At 37.7% G+C, this 21,142-nt stretch overlaps 1 protein-coding gene across 1 annotated transcript; it reads right to left on the reverse strand.

Annotated features, from left to right (window-relative positions):
- Positions 1-1,070: 1,070 nt before the first annotated feature.
- SNRNP48 (small nuclear ribonucleoprotein U11/U12 subunit 48) lies at positions 1,071-20,060 on the reverse strand. Its single transcript, XM_023221186.2, has 9 exons — positions 19,874-20,060; positions 16,549-16,662; positions 16,227-16,287; positions 15,278-15,352; positions 8,622-8,810; positions 7,384-7,505; positions 4,692-4,780; positions 3,999-4,163; positions 1,071-1,425 (listed from the first exon to the last, which is right to left on the reverse strand). The coding sequence occupies exons 1-9, from the start codon at positions 20,027-20,029 to the stop codon at positions 1,377-1,379; spliced, it is 1,020 nt and encodes a 339-aa protein (XP_023076954.2). The 5' UTR covers positions 20,030-20,060; the 3' UTR covers positions 1,071-1,376.
- Positions 20,061-21,142: the final 1,082 nt, after the last annotated feature.

A 21,142-nucleotide genomic window follows, 5' to 3' on the forward strand; every position in this document is an offset into this window, starting at 1 on the left:
AGATGTACCATATGACCCAGCCATCCCATTACTGGGTATATACCCAAAGGATCATAAATCATGCTGCTATAAAGACACATGCACACGTATGTTTACTGTGGCACTATTCACAATAGCAAAGACTTGGAATCAACCCAAATGTCCATCAGTGACAGACTGGATTAAGAAAATGTGGCACATATACACCATGGAATACTATGCAGCCATAAAAAAGGATGAGTTTGTGTCCTTTGTAGGGACATGGATGCAGCTGGAAACCATCATTCTTAGCAAACTATCACAAGAACAGAAAACCAAGCACCGCATGTTCTCACTCATAGGTGGGAACTGAACAATGAGATCACTTGGACTCGGGAAAGGGAACATCACACACCGGGGCCTATCATGGGGAGGGGGTAGGGAGGAGGGATTGCATTGGGAGTTATACCTGATGTAAATGATGAGTTGCTGGGTGCTGACAAGTTGATGGGTGCAGCACACCAACATGGCACAAGTATACATATGTAACAAACTTGCACGTTATGCACATGTACCCTAGAACTTAAAGTATAATAATAATAAAAAAAAAAAAGAAAGAAAAAAAAAAAAAGAAAAATAATGTTACGGATAAAGCTAAAGTTCCCTTTGACCACCCTCCCAATCCTGATTTGTACCTCTAATCTCTCATCTATACCCCCTACTCGCTGTTAGAACTTTGGTATGGATTCTTCTGAACCTTTAAAAATAGACTTACATACATTATATAGCCATAGAAAATGCATAGTATTGTTTTGTACATGTATATAATTTCCATATAACTTTCCACAACTTGCTATTTTCACTGAGCATTATGTTTTTGGGACCAATCCAGGTTAATATGGATCTAGATTCTTTAACTCCAATATAATAATCTATCCTCCATGACTACATCATATTTTAATTAGGCCATTTCTCTTCAATATTTACATTGTTTGTCCCTACTACAATTCACCAGCGTAGTGGTAAACAGTAGTCGCTGCTGGGGTGAGGATAGGACTGCAGATGGTGTTCTAAGGGTTAGCCTTATTTATAAGATGTAGTTTTTTTGCAACGAGAATGTATTCACGTTTAATTTACATATGGTAAATATTGACTTTTTTAATTAAAGAATTTTGAGATACAAATATTAGCAAAAAGAACAAATCAGTTATAGGAAGCAAATCATCTAATAAAATACAAGGAAAACAAAAGTTGTAGGGCCTAATAGTGTACTCATGGTTTGAAGCATATTTATTGGAAAATAATAAGCACTAAACAGATCATAAAAACATTCTCCTATGCAAAGCAATTCCAATTAATATATCAGCATATTGGTTATCATGGCATAAGCATAATTAATACATGTACAAGTACTTCATTTATATTTTTTGCTTTCTTCTTTTATGACTATGGTGTCTTTCTCCATCCCTGAAATAAAAGAGGTATAAAAAAAAATGGTTATAAATGATGGACATTTTAATATCAGAGCTTTAAAATAATTCAACAGTAATATACTACTTTAATATTCTATTGAAATGAATTTGCTGAGTATCTATCATTTACATACACTCAAAGTTAATTTTAAAGCAGAGTTTCAAAGTGTAATTAAAAAAATCATTTTGATTATTCCTATTTCAGTTTTGTCTCTTCGTTTGTTTGTTTGTTTTTGTTTTTTTGAGATGGACTTTCACTCTTGTTGCCTAGGCTGGAGCGCAATGGCACAATCTCGGCTCACTGCAACCTCCGCCTCCCGGATTCAAGCGATTCTCCTGTCTCAGCCTCCCTAGTAGCTGGGATTTCAGGTGTGCACCAACACGCCCGGCTATTTTTTGTATTTTTAGTAGAGACAGGGTTTCGCCGTGTTGATCAGGCTGGTCTTGAACTCCTGACCTCAGGTGATCTGCCCGCCTCAGCCTCCCAAAGTGCTGGGATTACAGGCATGAGCCACCGCACCCGGCCTGTCTCTTAGTTTTAATAATGCATTTTTCATACATACTCTTAAACACTGTTTAATTCTAAATGAATGAATTACTTGTTCTGGTTTATGTCAGATAAACCAAGTCCCTATAATTCAGTCCACCGCAGGGGTGGATATCAAAGATTAGCCTGTTGAGAAGTATTTCTTGCTTATATCCAGTTTATCTTCTTTAAATAAAAATTATTTAATGTTTGGATTTTGAGGACTTCTAATGTATTTAAATCAACAGGGATTGATTAGAGATGTCAAAAATTACTTAAGTAGAAGCAGCACTACAGTTATTACAAAACAGCATATGAATCAAAAAGGATTACTAAGCAAATATTTCATTTGTATAAGAAAAGGACTAAGTCAAAAAAAAAAAAAGGACTAAGTCATAGTTGGCTTTAAACCTAATTAACTGAATGATAGTAAGATTAACAAAATTACCAAACCAATACAATAAGCTTTAATTCCTGATTACCAGTGGCCCTGGAGAGACAGGATATTATTTGAGAGCCTAATATTTGAAAGCACTTTGTGTATAAAACTAAATAAGATACAGACCTTGCCTTTATGGAGCTCACCGTCTAGTAGCGATAACTATTAAGCTCAAGAACAAATATGAGCTAGGTAAGGTGGTGATCTGCTCTGCTTGAACCAGTGAGAAAAAGGCTTCAGGAAATGGCTGAGATGGGTCTTAAAGGATAAGGAGGAGTAAGGAGGCTTTGAAAACCAGGTAGGCAGCAGAACACAAAGTGGAAAGACACAGATGGGGCATGGTGTGGATGAGGAACTCTAAGTAACTCAGGCTGGCTAGAGCACAAGTTATGCATTTCATGGGGTAGTAGCAAAATACAAGAAGTAGGTAGGAGCCAGGATCCCAGAAGTCTTGGGAGCCATTCAAAAGAATGTGAATTTTGCCACTGAAGAGTTCTCACTTTTTTTGAGACAGGGTCTCATTTTGTTGTCCAGGCTGGAGTGCAGGAGTGAGAATATGGCTCACTGCAGCCTCAACCTCCCAGGCTCAAGCAATCTTCCTGCCTCAGCCCCACAAGAGGCTGGGACCGGCTAATCTTTGTATTCTTTGTAGAGACGAGGTTTTGCCAGGTTGCCCGGGCTGGCCTTGAACTCCTGAGCTGAAGTGATCCACCTGCCTCAGCCTCCCAAAGTTTAGGGGTTACAGGCATGAGCCACCATGCCAGACCACCACTGAAGAGTTCTATGAGGTGACTATTCACTCTAAGCAGTATACAAGGGATGCAATCATATGCAGTAAGTTTAGAGAAAAGTAGAAAAAGTAGGAAAATGACCATCATTTCATTAGGAACTGACCAGATGGTAAGGAGTGGAAGGAAGTATCTAAAATGACTCCTTGATTTCTGACTTAAGTTAATAGATGAGAGTCATCTCTTTAACCAGGATAGTAATGCTGGCGAAAAAGGAGCAGACTGAGAAAAAGGTAAGTTTAGTTCTAGACCTGATGAACTTGATATCCAGGTACATGCCTTGTCAGCAGCTGGAATACAGAAATAGACCTCAAATGATTTACATTTATTAATTCGGTGTTTGTTAACTCGTATCTCTCGAGCTATAAAGATTTTACTAACAAGGGCAAAATTGACTGTCAATTTTGACAATGTCAATATGCCCTTATTTGAGGAATTAGCAGGAAAAAGAAAGAAAGAGAAAGAGGAAGGAAGGAAGGAAGGAGCAAAAGAAAGGGATCTAGGAAAGCACATGTTTAATACAGTTAACATCCTGCCTAGACAATACTTTCACATGTCCTGTTTAGGAAGCAAGCAAGTAAGAGATAAAAAAGGGAAAAAAATATCCAATCACACATGTAGAGAACTATGTCACTAGAGTGGTGGCTATTTGAACTGAACTATAATGAATGTTAAGAATCATAATCAATTGTTTACTCTCCTTACTTTAGCTTATTCTTAAAATCTATTTTCTCAGCATGGTCTACAACAGAAGAACCTGTTCTACTTTTAAGAAGTAGAGAATTCAACGTTGGATGATGCAGGGTTAGACCCACCTCTCTTTCCTTCTTCTCGACTCACAGTTTTTATCCTTATCTTTATTTCTTTTTCTTTTATGTGGGCTTCTACTCCAATCCCTTCTATGTCGTGAACATTCAGCATCCAAATAGCTTCCACCAGACTGCCGTGAATCTACTGAAGCTGATCGCCTTTCTTCATTCCTAAAACATAGAAAAGAATGTTAATCAGTTTGTTTTACCACTGGTCTCCAGTATATATACACAGATACACCAGTCTAAAGTGTAATATTCTGTATCAAACCAATGGTAGATACGGTCTCAATATGCACAATCTTATAACCCATGTAAGACGACAAATAAACAGAGCTCTTAACCCTTTTATGCCTGAGGTTGCAATTTTTTAAATTTTTGCAATGAGACCTTGGGCAGTAGGATATAAATAACTCCCACAGGTTTGGCGTTCCAATAATGGAACACTAGGCATAAATATTAGTATGTTTTACTATTTAAATATTTCACTAATATGATTGTCCCCTGAAAACTGTCAAAGGGTAATGCCAGAACAACCCTGGTATAATAACTCTGGGCACTCACAACAAAAAACAAAAAGCATTTTCATGAGGATACTATGTGCTATCAAGGGTTTTGGAGATGCTAAAATTTAACAATTACAAGTTAATTGTTATCTGTTATCAAAGAGTATTTTCACCAATAAAGATAATGACATACTTTTCCGCATCATCCTCTGCCTTCTCTTGCTCTTCTTGCCAATGATTGCTGAGTTCTTCCATATGCACATTTATCACATCTCGAATCACCTTGGGAGAGGTAAGCACCAAACTTCAGGTAAGAAAACTGCTCAAAAAATTAAGACTATAGCGCTAGAAAAATCAGTGCTAACAATCAAATATTTACTAAGCGCTATGACATAATGGACTGTGGGACTTGTGCAGTTTAGAGAACACAGAAAAGGCAATGGTCAAACTGGAATATGAATAGCCGATAACAGTTTTATAGCAATATTAAATTTGAAGTTGCTAAAACTGTACTACCTTTATGTGAGAAAATATCTCTGTTCTTAGGAAATACACACTGGGGATAAAGGGTTACGATGTATGTAATTTAACCCTTAAAGAATTCAGGGAAAAACAATATGTACAGGTCGAGACAGAGAAAGAGAGAGTGCCAATGATAAGCTATGTGGCAAAATGCTAACAATGGGTGACCTGGATAAAGGCAATATGGGAGTTCTTGGTACTATTTTTAGTTTTGCAATTTATCTCTCTGTTAGAGATTATTTACAAATGATTTTTTAAAAACCTTATAATGAAATCATCTTGACTTAATCATATGACTTAATAAGACAAAATATGAAACATATAATCACTTCACAGATACTTTCTGAATGACTCTATAAAGAAACTTTCCTATTTACCCATGCCACCAAGCACAGGGTTTGTCACTGCAGAAGCAAAGACAAAACTAAAATAGGAGCTTACACTTCCCTCATGATTAAACAGAAAATGTTTTCAGAAAAAAGGTAGAGGGGACAAGAGGCAATCTCAGAAACACTATCATTCAGGCCTTACTGCATTTCTCCCTACCTTAAAGAAACCTTCAATGGCTCTCAAAGTAAAATGGAACAATATCCAAACTCCCTAATGAAGCCTTCAAAGCCCTCCAGGATTTTACTACATCAGATACAACCTAGCCTCATCTCTCAATGGAGAAGCCCTAAGCTCTAGCCACCCTGGGTTACTAATGAATTTCTGAAAAACTCCTATACTTTTATCTGCTTTTCAGAATGCTAGTTCTTCTACCCAGAAAATCCTTATCCACCACTTCTCCTCCTCCACTATATTCTCCCATGGAAAACCTAAGATATGCCAAGGTCAAACCTAGCGGAGTGACATGAGTCACACACACCTATCTCAAGATCCAGCTCTTGCACTTCCCTAGCAGGCCTACAAGCCTCCCTGTCAGCAGCTCTACATAAGCGCCTTGAAGTCTGCTATTTGCACAGAACCCACCCAGCTCAGGTCCACAAAGGAAAGAGTCAATAAGCAGACATTCCTTTACTCCTCCTTGCTTCTCCCTTTCGCTCAAATGCTACATTCTCTATGAAGCCCTTGCCAATCTTACATTTCAATTTTTGAAGCTGGGTGATGGGTACATAAGGGTTCCTTAGATGATGCTATCCACTTTAGTATATGTTTGAATATTTCCACAATAAAATATAAACCATAAAATCGTGAAGAATGCTAGCAGCAACAATTTAAGCTTGATTACAAGGGTTATGAGACCAGAGAAGAAACAACTGATGAGCCAAGTATCTTAGGGACTCTAAGAATCACCAAGGTAGTATGACAGGGACCCAGGCCTCTACTTCGGAAGGTAAGTCTAAAACACAGACTTTAATTGTAAAAAAGAACAGCATAAAATTTAGAGTTAAGCTGTGTGGTACAGAGTATAAGTACAATAAACTAGTGATAGATTAGTCAACTAAGCACCTCATGGAAATGGTGGCCTTCAAACTCAACAACATTTAAAATGGCAAAAACAGAGCATTTCAGGTAAGAAAATAACAGGTAATAGGGCATTGAGGTAAGAATAATTATATGTAATCAGATACAGTTTAAGAGACATGCTTGACTAAAGCAAAAGAAAATGCTTGGGAAAAGGAGGCCAGATTACGGAAGGTCTTTTACATCAGAGAGAAGTAAGAAAAAATATGGCAACAATTAGGGAATCGATGAGGAAATTATTTGTAGAGTCTAGGCAAGGTAATTCATACACCAAAAAAAATTCATCAACTCTAATGAGCCATTAAATGGCATCTGAAAATAAGTCTAGATATACACTAAGAGACTAATGTATAAATAATGTATATCAACACATTTCTTAAGCCCAAATATTTACTAGAGTACACAAAAACATGCTTTCTGCCAAAAAAGATAATAGCTAATATCCATGAAGAAATCTATGTTTGCATGCACTGTCAGTCAATGCTCATAACAACTCTGCAAAGATTATATTATTATTATTACGAAAAGAAAACATTCAATCTAAAAATCTCAATAACTTGCTCAAGTCAAAGAGCCAATGAGAAATAGCAGAATCAAAACTCAATGTGAGGTCTATCTAAAGCCCAAATTCATGCTCTTACCATGATACACTACTACTTTCTCACAAGGAGATATCTTTTAAGATTGTACAATTGTTTTACATAAGGTTCTTGTACTATGAAAGCCTTTGCTTGCTAAAGGGTGGGTCTAGAACTGATGGAACAGACACAAATCAGGTGTGGCCACCCTGAAGACACTTTCAGAAAATTTCCAAAACATTGTGGAAATTCATAAACAGATTTAGAAAATTACCAAAAGGATATTTTTGTTATCAACAAAGATTATGTAAAACTTACCTCAGTATATGATTTCTTGGTTATGTGAACATTCTTAGCTCTATAGGACTGCCGTCTTCTTTTATAATCTCTTACTTCTGCCAGGATTTCAAGGTAGGATTTTGGACTTTTTCGACTATTATCTAATGAAAGAATAAAATAAAACTATTATATCTTTCAAAGCTTTTAAATTCTATGAATTATCAAATAAACACATCACAATCCTATATTTTAACTCGTTTCAAAGTAGCACATAAAAACATTCTAAAAATTGTACATTATTTATATACACGGGCTAAGTTTTATATCATTCTTTTTCTCCAGCCATTAGTTGAACATAAGAGTGCTTAGGTACATGGATTAAAGTAACAGCACAGTTGTAATATTCTGACAGAAAGAAGGTACATTTAAGGTAAAAGTCAGAGTAAAACCTCAGGTACTAAGTAAATATCCCTTAGTATCCGTGAAGGATTTGTTCAGGAACCCCCAAGGATACCAAAATCCATGGATGCTCAAGTCTCTGATATAAAATGGTGTAGTATTCACATATAACCTACACACACCCTCCTGTACACTTGAAGTCATCTCTAAACTACTTTCAATACCTAATACAGGCCAAGTACAGTGGCTCAAGCCTGTAATCCCAGCACTTTGGGAGGCCAAGACAGGAGGATCACTTGAGGCCAGGGGTTTGAGACCAGCCTGACCAACATAGCAAAACCTCGTCTCTACTAAAAATACAAAAATTAGCCAGGCATGGTGGCGCATGTCTGTAATCTCAGCTACTCGGGAGGCTGAGGCACGAGAATCGCTTGAGCTTGGGAGGCAGAGATTCCAACAAACTGAGATCGCGCTACGGCACTCCATCCTGGGCGACAGAGTAAGATTCTGTCTCAAAAAAACAAACAAACAAAAAAACAAAATAAAAAACACCACCAAAAACCTGATATGATGTAAATGCTGTATGAATAGTTGTTAATATATTGTTTACGGAATTATGACAAGAATAAAAAGTCTCTACATGTATAGTACAGAGGCAACCACTCATTTTTATTTTTTCCAAATATTTTCAATCCACAGTTGGTCAAACTGATGGATGTGGAACCCACAGTTACAGAAGGCCAACTTCACTTCAATATTAAATGATACAAAACCATTTTACTCTAACTCAAAGTAGCCCGACAAATAAATCATCTTAATAACAGTCACAGAATAAAATGATAATGAAAAAATGTAAAGCTATGATGTGCATCTCAAACCTTGATTGATTTTGGCAGCCAAGTCTACAAAGAGATCGCTGTCATTTTCAATAATCTGAGAATCAGAGCGCTTTTTCTTTGTCTCCTCAACTACGAAATCATAGAGGGCAAGACGATCAGCTTGAGTTAGATCACAAACAAACCGTTTGTGATTCAGAGGAACTTCAACAGGCAAAGAAGAATAAATCCCTAAAGTGAAAATAAAATCACAAGAATAAACAATACATGAAGCACTGTGAACTTAAAATCTACTAATTATCTTCAAACATGTGCTTTAATAATGCAATATTAACACAAACTCTTTTTCATAATCTCTAAATATACAAAATATCAATCTAAGCAATAAATGACAAACAACAATTCTATCCTGAATGTTATATCCACAAAAAAACACAACGTATTATGGATATTTGCTATTCTCTCCAACAATATAAAGACAGATCCCAAGAAGGCAGGCAGGAATAATCATAAAAGACAATTTGCTCTAAGAAAGCCTTTTGGGTAACAATTTTTATAGCCATCTACAAAAGTAGGTATCTACTGATAGGCTTTTCCCCATCAAAGTTGGGAAGAAAATGCTTTTAATAAGTAATATGCATTATAGTCCCTTTGAAAATAAACTATGGAAATATTAAAAACTGTGTAAAAAATATCTTTTGTATGAGACATCAAGCTAGATGGTCAATATTCAAAATATATCCCACTTGTGCAAGGACTTAGAGCTAGGGGCCAAAAAATAATTAAGTAGCAGAAATCCCACACCTCCTCAGGCCAGAACAGAACAGATTAAACTGAAACTAAACTCATTTTAATTTCCTGAGGAGGAAGCATAGTGGCTTAACCAAATTAACTGAAAAAAGATAATAGCTGTGCCCCCCGGTAATTACAGAATTTTCTAAAATCTGCTCATTAGTGAAAAAAAGTAAATACAATACCTTGATGTGATGTATTAAACATTGAAGAAAATTTTTGTTTTGAGATTCAAATTTTCTCAAATAAAAAAATGATTGGAACTGTAAAAAAAGCAATTTAAAACAATTCTTTCTAGACTTCATTACTCACTAATGCAAACAAAGAACATGAGCTACTAAAGGAATCCTTTTATTGTTTGCTAACTTATTCTAAAGTAGTAACTGGTTCATAAAACAACATAAAATCAGTAGCTCTTTCCAGATACTTATATTTGATAAAGTCTAACCTCATTAAGTTCCTAGGTAGAGGCAAAAAGAATTCAAATAAGAGCATACTATGAACTAAGCATTACAACAAAAAAGAGGTACTACTTGTCTACATATTAAGAGGAGAGCTGCAGTGAATCTGAGGCCATGGTTTAACACGGCTATAGATAACAATACATGGCCCTTTTTACTAGTCAAAGGGTTTTGAATTAATGGGAAAAAAAGGGTTCCCTTTCAAGTCAATCAATTTTATTCTAATTATAGTAGGCATTTTATAATACAAAATTATGAAAACAGCTTTGATAAGCCTAATTCCTTTGAATATAGGCTATAAAAATTTGGGAGAAAAACAAAGATTAGAAAATAATGATGTATTACAAACAAGCTCCATATAAACCTTTGCCTGTTATTTTTAAACAAAGAAATAGAATTTCCTTCTTAAATGATTTTAGCATTTTCTTCAATTTATTCATCTTAAGTTTCTTTATGATGAAGACTGATACTTAAATTCCTTGTAATTCAACCAAAATTCCAATTCAAGACTATAATATGTGACAGGTATTAAGATAAAGTTTAGAAATTTGAGTGATACTTTTAAAAGGATATCATTTGCAAAAAGGATACTGCATATCTTTAAATAAGGAGTACATTCAGGTTCCTAATTCCTCTTTATACTCACCCCAATTACTGAAAAAGAAAAAGTACAGGAAAGGTTAAGCAACAAACTGCATTCAATTCATTCGGAACATAGATATTTCTGACAACAAAAAGGATAAACATACTTAAATAAACTTACATTTACATAAAATGTAAATTTTCAAAATGCTTGTTTCTAAATGATTTAAAAGTACATATGAATGTGCTGTGATTATAATAACTCTAAGACCCCTTGGCTGCCTGTTTTTGCAGGTTTTTTGTGGCAAAATATATAACATAAAATTTAACATTCTAGCCATTTTTTCAGCGTACTGTTCAGAGACATGAAGTGCATTCACATTGTTGTGCAACCTCTACCCATCTCTAGAACTTTTTCATCACCCCAAATTGAAACTCTAATCTATTGTTTTAATAATGCCAATTCTAATTCTTATTAGTTACTTTTGTCATCAAAGGGGATCTTAAACATATAACATACAACATTAAATAGTAGTAGCAGGTGTTGTCACAAAGATACAAATTCAGAATTTTAGGGAGAATTCATTCAGAGTCAATTCCCTAACATTACAGATAACGAAATTAAGGGTCATAGAAGTAACATGACTTGCCCAAAGTCTCACAAGTGATAGGAACAGACTGGATCTAAAACCATTCTATCCTGTCTTCTAAAGTTTCTTTGACAGCACACTGATCATGGCCATGACTCAAACACACCTCACGATACTAAAATATACAACTTAAATATTTAATATTGAAGGAAAAAGATAAACCACTAAACATAAAATGATTGTTTATGACTGAAGTATCTTGGTTAAAAAATTAGCCAAAGTAACTATATCTGAAAATAAGTATGTACATCTAATAGCTGTTCGAGCTTTCATAAAGTTTAAGACTGAGAATTCTGTACACTGAGTTTAGGCCTGACATGACAGATGAAATGAAAACATACATATAAAACCTTGTCAAAAAACTTACATTTCAGTGTGTAACAAACAAAATATGAATTAGATGGAGAAATGTAAAATTTTTCATGTGAGTCATTCTCCCTTCGAAGTAAATACATCAATAAGATATTTAAAGAAAGTCTTGTCCTGAGGGAAAAGATCTTAAAATGTCTAAGACATAAGTGAGCCACAAAAATAATCTGTTCAGAAATTGAATAACTCTACAGAGGACATAAAACAAATTTTTTTTTTTTTTTGAGACAGAGTCTCACTCTGTCGCCCAGACTGGACTGCAGTGGCGCCATCTTGGCTCACTGCAACCTCCACCTCCCAGGTTCAAGCGATTCTCCTGCCTCAGCCTCCCGAGTAGCTGGATTACAGGCACGCACCATAGCGCCTGGCTAATTTTTGTATTTTTAGCAGAGACAGGGTTTCACCATGTTGGCCAGGCTGGTCTTGAACTCCTGACCTCAGGTGTTCCGCCCACCTTGGCCTCCCAAAGTGCTGGGATTACAGGCATGAGCCAACATGCACAGCCAAAAAAATTTTTTAAACAAGGTTAAAGATCATATAAAAAGTTACTGTTGGCCGGGCGCGGTAGCTCACGCCTGTAATCCCAACACTTTGGGAGGCCAAGGTGGGCAGATCACTAGGTCATGAAATCGAGACCATCCTGGCTAACATGGTGAAACTCCATCTCTACTAAAAAAACACAAAAAAATTCGCCCGGTATGGTGGCGGGTGCCTGTAGTCCCTGCTACTCGGTAGCCTGAGGCAGGAGAATGGCGTGAACCCAGGAGGCCGAGCTAGCAGTGAGCCAAGATTGTGCCACTAAGCTCCAGTCTGGGCGGCAGAGCAAGACTCAGCCTCAAAAAAAAAAGAAAAAAAAGTTACTGGTAACAATTAAATCTTAATTTAAGATAGTGTAAGAATTCAAAATCAAAGTTCCTCTTACCTATCAAAAGAATCGAAGTAATTATTTGCTTTTGAAAAGAACTAAGCTCCATGTCCAAATCTCCCTTATTACCGTTATAAAAATTAAAAAGCAGAACATTTTCTAAATTACTCATATATATAAAACTCATCCATCACGAGGTCAGGAGATCGAGACCATCCTGGCTAATCCGGTGAAACCCCGTCTCTACTAAAAAATACAAAAAAAAAAAAACTAGCCGGGCGAGGTGGCGGGCGCCTGTAGTCCCAGCTACTCCAGAGGCTCAGGCAGGAGAATGGCGTGAACCTGGGAGGCGGAGCTTGCAGTGAGCTGAGATCCGGCCACTGCACTCCAGCCTGGGCGACACAGCAAGACTCCGTCTCAGAAAAAAAAAAAAAACCTCATCCATTTCATTATCTTAATATTACTTTCTGTACATTAATTTCCACTTAGACCATAGAAGCTACCAACTTTTGGAGCTAGGGCTTGTTTAGCATCCATTATCTCTGTTCCTCTCAACAACTCTATAAATAGAGTTTTGTATTACAGATAAAGAAACAAAAACTCAGAGTTGTCATCATTAATACATGGCCAAGCAGCTACTTCTACTTCTCTAAAACAGGTTTACGCAAAGCAGAATTAACAATTAACAGCACCAATAGTCACAATTAGTATGTAGAGATACGAAGTTTGTAATATTCTTCCACTTAATCATGAAAGACATAATAAATAAATTTGGGCAGTATCTAGAATCCTAGTCCACAAATTTTACTAAATGTAGGGTTTCTAACAGAAAATCAGACAACTCAGTTCAGAGTTTGTGTCAAAATTCAGAACTTAGTTCTGGATCCACTTTGCTACTATCTAGCAAAGGCGAGTTACTTCACTTTTTTGTGTCTGTTTCTTCACCTATCATGGCGGGGAAATACCGTTCAGCTTATCACAAGTTTGTTGTGGAAGAGAAATGTAATTTATAAAAGAGCTTTAAAAAAACAACCTTTTAAAAAATAAAAATATGGAGGACCTTTAGAACAAACACACTAGAACTTTATCATGTCTCTATCAGATAGTTTTTCTTATCTGTAAAATGCAGACACTGGATTAGATGATCTCCAAGTTCTCTTTCAACTCTAAAATAAATTCAGTAAATCTAACCACTTAAAGAGTCAAATAAAGTCCTTTAAGTATTATTAACCTCTTCAAAAACCAAAAACCTCCAACTTTTTTATGGGTACACTACCAGGGTATATGAGTAGAACCAATAGCAGAGGCCAAAAAAGGCTTGACTGTCTAGTCATAGCTCAGTAATCTGTCCGAATAAATAAAATGAGAGTCAACTGTCTCCCTCAAAGAAAAAAATCTGGAATTTCGCTGACAGGGACAAAAGTGGGAACCTCAAAACAAAAAAATACAAGAAATGTGCTTCTAGCTGTTGTAGAGAACCCATGTAATATAGACAGCTAAGGATAGTCTTCCTTCTGTAGCCACAGTGCAACTCTGAGAAATCAAGTCCAGATACTGGCTTAAAACAATATTTGGTAAAGATCCTCAACTTCAACGAGGGAGAAAACCAACCATGACTACAGCCTGGTAAATATAATTCAGCTAGAAAAAAGAATGAGGAAAAAAAGGTAAGTTGTGCAGAGAAAGCTACCTACAGAAGGTTCAAAGACAATGCAGAAATAGAAATCCTTACAAGAGAAGCCACTCAGGTTTTGGCTAGATGTCATATCATATCTACATTCATTAGAAATTTAAACTTTTATTAACTCGTTTGTCTATGTGTTTGTTCGTTGGTTTGTTTTTGAGACAGAGTTTCGCTCTGTTGCCCACGCTGGAGTGCAATGGCGCAATCTGGGCTCACTGAAACCTCTGCCTCTTGGGTTCAAGCAATTCTTCCTGCCTTGGTCTCCTGAGTAGCTGGGATTACAGGTACTTGCCACCACACCCAGCTAATTTTTGTATTTTTTAGTGTTTCGTCATGTTGGCCAGGGTGGTCTTGAACTCCTGACCTCAGGTGATCCACCCTCCTCAGCTTCCCAAAGTGCTGGGATGACAGGTGTGAGCCACCGTGTCTGGCCTATGTCTCTGTCTTTGATGGATTAAGTTTTCTTTCAATTTCCTAAAAGCTTATGCTTAAAACTTCTAACCTATTCTCTGCTGAAGTTCCCAGGGAGAAACTCTTTAACCCAGCTCTAAAGATGGGCATGAAAGGATCTATTAATATGAATCCTCTGAAATTATATGTAAAACTTTTGTGTTTGTACTTTTTTTTCTGAGAAGGGGATCCCAAGCATTCATCACTTCAAACCAACTCACTTACTATGTAGCAATCTGAGGGTACCTGTGGAGACCAATCTCTTTCAGCCTAAGCCTTTTCTTTACATTGCATTTCGACACTCTAGAGAGGAAATCTCAGGGTAAAAGAGTCTCACTCAGTGGCATTTATAGATGTTCCTTGACTTACATGGGGTTACATCCCGATAAACCCATCATAAACTTTATATGGTTAAGTTGAAAATGCAGCCCAAAGTCTGATAAAAGAATCACTAGTACTTCAAGTCTAAAACCTTGTGATTATGTGTATTGTTTTCACACCATCATAAAATTAAAAAAATCCTAAATTAAATCATCAAGTTGGGACTATCTGTATTTACTAAATAAGTTTTTTATATTAGCCACAAGACAATCTCACCTACAAACCACCAGGTTATTCCAAAGGATGAACCCCTAGCTAAGATAGTGTCCTAGTGAGACTAGTGTATCTCAACAGGAAACATCTAACAAATGATAGTGAAATGAAGCAAATTAGCCTAATGTTAAATGTAAAACTTAACCTTTCCCATGTAACAGTCTTCACAGGTTTTCTTGAAATTAGTAACATGCTTATGAGAAAAATAATAATTTGATTCATTAATTCACTTAAACTGTAATGCCACTTACTTTGATTATAACAATCACTGTCTTTCCCAACTGCAGTTCTAGCTTGTTTAATAATCTGGAATTGTGAGTCCTTATCTGTCAAAAAAAAAAAAAAAAATCCATAAATACAATATGAATCATCAGTGACCACAATTAAATGATTAACTGGTTTCTGATCCAAGCCCTTTGGGCACGTGGACAAACCTTCCAGAATCTTAAGAAACATCCACATCCCTGTCTATGAAATCTGAACACAGAATCCTTTCAGATTTATCTACAGCCCAGTAAATAATCAGACTTCAAGCAGTTCATGCCTTTAATTAGGCCTGCAGCAGTAGCAGCGACAAATTTTACTGACCAATAACAGCTAACATTCTTGAAGCCTATGCTGTAATGGTCACAACTCTGTGACCCTTTAGCTGACTCCAGCTAAGTGCCTGACACTATTCTAAGAATATTATATATATATCACTTAATCCTCGCAAAGTGCTATTATAACTATCTCTATTTTTTAAAGAAATTTAGGCAACAAACAGGTTAATTACCTCGCTGAAAGTCACATCTGTTCATGATAAAAACAGGAGTTGAATCAGGACATTCTCTTTCAAGAGCCCAAGACTTTAACCTCTATATATGTTGTGAATCCCTGGAACACATGTCCATCTTCAGTCTCATCCTTCAATCTATGTCACATGCTCAAATTTTTGTTGTAACTGAGAAGGAAGGTGTCTGCTCTACTACACAAAGCTTTGTAAGGTTTTCACTGCCTATTAATACAAGCCTGGTCTCTAAACTTCAGATTATGTGAATTAGTTGCCTTGTACATTAATTAATTCTACATTCTCTTAAGATACTAAATGTCCTTCTTAATCATAAGCATGCTTAAAAAATCCATTCTTTTGATAATGCAAAAATGAAAAATCAGTATCTACACTAAGATATTTTTAAATTATAATAACTTAATACTTACTCAGAGTAATTGAAGGTATCTTCACATTCTCATAGAAAAACTCAGGATTATACATTTCATCCTGAAAAAAAAAAATCTTAGTGTTCTTAAGTATCAGATAATTGACTGTTTTAAGACTTGACATAAACAATAGATTAGTATCACTTAATTATTTCTCACAATAATTTGTGAAATTAGGCAAGTACCATCCTACCCTTCAAGTAAGGGCTATTATTTCATGTTGCTGAGCCTCACAATATAACTTCCAAAAATTGTGAATTAAGGCATGAAATGCATGACATATACGTATATATTTTACTATAAAATAGTAAATATATGGTACCTCTTCTTCTTTGGTATAGCCCATTTTCCTCAATCTACAAGATGCCATGTGCTTTGCTAAAGACGATTTAGGCATGTGATGATTGGAATCGTAAGGACATAACACAACTTCATCCTATAAAAATCAAATAGAAACAAAGAAAATCGGTACATAATATTTAAATAAATAATTATTACCATTAAATGTTTACCATTTGATTATGTACCAGTACTGTCTAGTGCATCCTCTTCTACAGGCCTCTCTCAACCCCCATGTGGGTGTGTATTAAAGAAAAACAAAACTCCTTCAACCCCTAAATCCCTAAATGCCCCTGTGCTCTCTCCACTCCTTCAAAGCCTAACTCTTTGAAATGTGTATTTATGCTCACTGTCTAAACAACCTCACTTATAACCATTCCTCACTCACTGCCACCATCACCCCACTGAAACCAGTCAATAGGTCACTAACAACCTTGCTACTAAAGCCAAAGAACATGTCACTGTCTTGTCATATCTGAACTCTTGGAAGGTCGCACTCCAATTGTTCATTTGTCATTCAGACACACCCCTCATGTTCTTTCTACCTCTCTGGCTTCTTCTATTTGGTCTCCTCTAAATATCTGTCTACCTTGCTTTATTTGTCCCCCTTTAGATGTTGGTTTTCATAGATTAATATGACCACTGATCTTTTGCTAAAAATAGTATCTGCTTACTGAAAGAAAGATCTCAAGGCTGCAACTCTCACTATACAGTGAGGACTCCCAAAATTTATATCTTTAAACCTTGTTTCTCTCCAGTACCGTATACTAAAGACACTAAAATTCAACACAAACAAAAATAAATTCATTCTACTCATTGTCTCCTAACCCTCAAACCTACTCCTCTTGTACTTTCCATTTCAGTGAAAGGTCCCACTTGCTCAAGCAAGAAACCACGTCTTCTCCCTCATCACCCATATCCAATCAATCACCTAGCCCTGCCAATTTAACTCCTAAATATTTCTGAAAATCCCTCAACATCCTCCATCCCCACTGCCACTTCCCCAATTCAGAGATCATCAACTCTCTGCTGGAATACAACAGCCATCTCCTGACTACGCTCGCTTTCTCTCTCTGCTTCCAGTCTTGCTGCCCTCCCCTTCATTTTCCATCCTGTAGCTGGTCTGAATTCCAGCTCTGCCACTTACTGCTGCATGAAATTGGGTGAGGTACTTAATCTCTCTTTGCCTCATTTTCCTTATCTATTATATAAAATGAAAATAATAGCAGGACTTCTCTCAAAAAGTGATTGTGAAGATTTAAAAAAGTATACCAAAGTTTATACACATAAAGGAATTCAAATAGGGCCTGGTACATAGCAAGCATTCAATAAATGTATGCTATTATTTTATTAAAAGGTAACTATGATTATGATATGCCCTGGCTTAAAATACTTCCATGCTTCCCCACTGCCTTCAGTAAAAAAAAAAAAACAAAAAAACAAAAAAAAACTAGACTTTCTAATATGGCTAACAAGGACATTTAAGAACTGACCTCTACCCCTCACCATCGTTCTGCGGTAACTCTACACCCTATGCTCTAGCTATCCTTAACTACTTGAGGCTTCCTGATAGGGTCACTCCCTCGTCTCTGTACTTCTACACATGCTGTTGAGGCTTCTTCTTCTCATCCCCCCAATCCCCTAGTTAATTCAGATCACTTTTATTTACCAGCTTAGAATTCACTTTGTCCAGGAAGCCTTTGCTGACCACCACTTTGTCCACCACACCCTACAATAAACTGTACTATAGCAATTCCAGCCCCACCCATCGTAGACCCATGATAATATAACGATTGAGTTCTCCGTATTCCCCCTCACCATCACCAGACAATAAGCTCTGTGAGGACCAGGAACTGTAACTGTTGTTCACTAAATTTTAGTACTGAAACACCGGTGGAAATCCTAATTGCCATTTACTAGCAGTGTATCCTTGGACAAATTATTACCTCTGTGTCCCTTTCCTCATCTATAAAATGTGGTCAAGAATACCTACCTCACAGGGTTATTTTGAGTATTAAATGAAGTAACGTATTGTAAGGGGCACAAACAAAGTGCTATTTAAATGTTAATACAAGGAATCCAATGTTACTGCAATGCTGAGTAAACAATGTATGGAAAGGTCTGGTAAGTCCCACTCAATGGAATTCCCAGCTTCAAATACCCCTCTAAACGAACAATAAAGATTTTTTCATTTCTTCTGTGCTTTTAATACAATAAATAATGAATGGTATATACAGAAATCAAATATATTTTAAATGTCTCAGGAATCAGTAACTTAAACTCAGAAGAAATTATTACAGCATGGAAGTAATATTAAAGATAATGAATTAACCCCGCACTGGAGCACTTCCCTTCCTCTCACTCCACCAAAAAACACCCCACAAAAAACAAAAATCACCATTGTTCACTCTAAATACACTTGCCTACATTTTTAAAAAAGCAATTCTAACGTCCACCGGAGTTGCCAGTTACCATCTGTTGGTGACATCCTTTAATAATCCTAGAATCGGTGCTGCCCCAGTAAAAAGTGTCCAATTTTAAGGCACAGAAAGGCGAACTGGCAAACTCCCAGCTCTCCTGACACCGGATCTGGTGCAACTGCGGAATCCACATGACAGATGACAATGCAAACCGCCAATCCCTCTGCAGCACTCTGAGACCCATTCACTTACTTTCTAAATAAATACCAAATCTGCCATTCCCTCCTCACTCAACACATCTTCCGGAATTTAGTTTGTTTGTGTTTTGAGACAGGGTCTTGCTCTATCGCCCAGGCTGGAATGTAGTGGAGCGATCTCGGCTCACCGCACCCTCGACCTCCTGGGCTCAAGCGATCCTCCCACCCCAGCCTCCCAAATAGCTGGGGCCACAGGCTCACACCATCACACTCGGCTTATTTTTGTATTTTTGGTAGGAAGAGGTTTCACCATGTTGCCCAGGCTAGTCTCGAACTCCTGGGTTCAACGGATCCTCCCGCCTTGGCCTCTCAAAGTGCTGGGATTACAGGCGTAAGCCACCGCGCCCGGCCCCCCCTTTTCTTTAAACTCGAAGTTCCGCGGGAGGAGCGCCGCACCGGAGGTCGGCGTGGAGCCTTCGGGAGGCCCTCACGCGCCCGAGCCCAGGACTCAGGGAGGTCAGGGTTGCTCCGGGCCCGCGGCGCCCCTCGGGTCCCGGGCGCCCATTGCGGCTCTGCACACGGACGAGGACTCCTCGCCCTTCCCTCCGCGGCTGCCAGTGCGGATCTCCCTTCTTCCAGAGAAGACCGCGGGCCGTAGTCCCCGAAAGGGCCCCGCGGCCGCGCCCCTCACCTCCGCCGCCTCCTCTTCCCCGGGATCCAGACTATCCAGGTCCCAGCCCAGGGACGCCGTCACCTCCTCCAGCGTCCGGCAGCAGCTCTCCACGAACTCGCTCAGCTCCTCCTGCAGCCGCCGCCGCTCCTCCACAGGTGGAGGTTCACCCTCCATGGCTGCAGCCCACCCGCCAAGAGGAAGCGGCCGAACTGCAGACGGCGCGCGCGGGCCTCTGGGAGCTGTGGGCGGGGCCACAGTCACCACGTGACTGGAACAGCCTGTAGGGAAGAGCCCCGGGAAGGGCGGGACTGTTATTTTGAGAGGCGTTTTCCAATCTCTTCTCAGCTTTTGGGTGCAGTTGCGCTGGCCTTTCCTGAAAGACATTCACGCTCCTCGACTTTCTCAGGAAAAACGGTTTATAGCTACAGAAAAGTTTTAAAAATAGTACAGTGAGCTTTCGTTTAGCCGTCCTTCAGCTCGTTGTTAACATTTTGCCACGTTTGATTTCTCTCCATCTCTTCTCTCCACATTCACAGCCCCACCCAATGATTTTTGCTGAATTCTTTGAAAGTAAGTTGCAGATTCTTCACCCCCAAATATGTTAACATGCGTGTTCTAAGAATCAGAACATTTTCCTGTGTAACCGCAATACATGATCAAACCTAAGAAAATTAGTAATTTCATAAAATCATTTATTATACAGTTCATATTCAAATTTCCCCATTGTCCCCAAAATTATTTCTATAGCAGTTTTATTTTTTCAACCCATAAGCTATAATTATTGTCTCTTTTAATCCAGATCAGCCTCCTTCACCCTCTTTTTTAAATTAAATAATTAAATGTTGTGATGAGCCTAGGCCAGTTGTCTTGTAGAATATCCCTCATTCTGGATTTGTCAGATTTTGTTTCCCTCATGATTAGATTCAGTTCGAGCACTTTAGCAAGAATACTACCTAAGAGATGTTGCCAACTCACAGGGACACATAACTCAATTATATTAGGAATGCTAACTTTGATCACTTGGTAAAGATGGTGGCTACATCTCTTCATTCTAATAGTACATTTTCCCCATTTTCCCCTTAGGAATTGGTAAGCAATCTGTAGATTATACCTTGAGGCCGTAAGAATACCCTGTTCCCCAACTAGTTTATACAGTCATTCACTGACTCTGTTGCTACATTAGGAGTTATAAATGATTCTGTAATAGTATCATGCCTTCTGTGTTCCTTAACTGGCGTTCTTTCCACACCTCCATTTTAGTGTTTTCTTCACTGTGGGAATCAAGGT

The sequence above is a fragment of the Piliocolobus tephrosceles genome, chromosome 5 (genome assembly GCF_002776525.5).
Source record: "Piliocolobus tephrosceles isolate RC106 chromosome 5, ASM277652v3, whole genome shotgun sequence".
NCBI lineage: Eukaryota > Metazoa > Chordata > Mammalia > Primates > Cercopithecidae > Piliocolobus > Piliocolobus tephrosceles.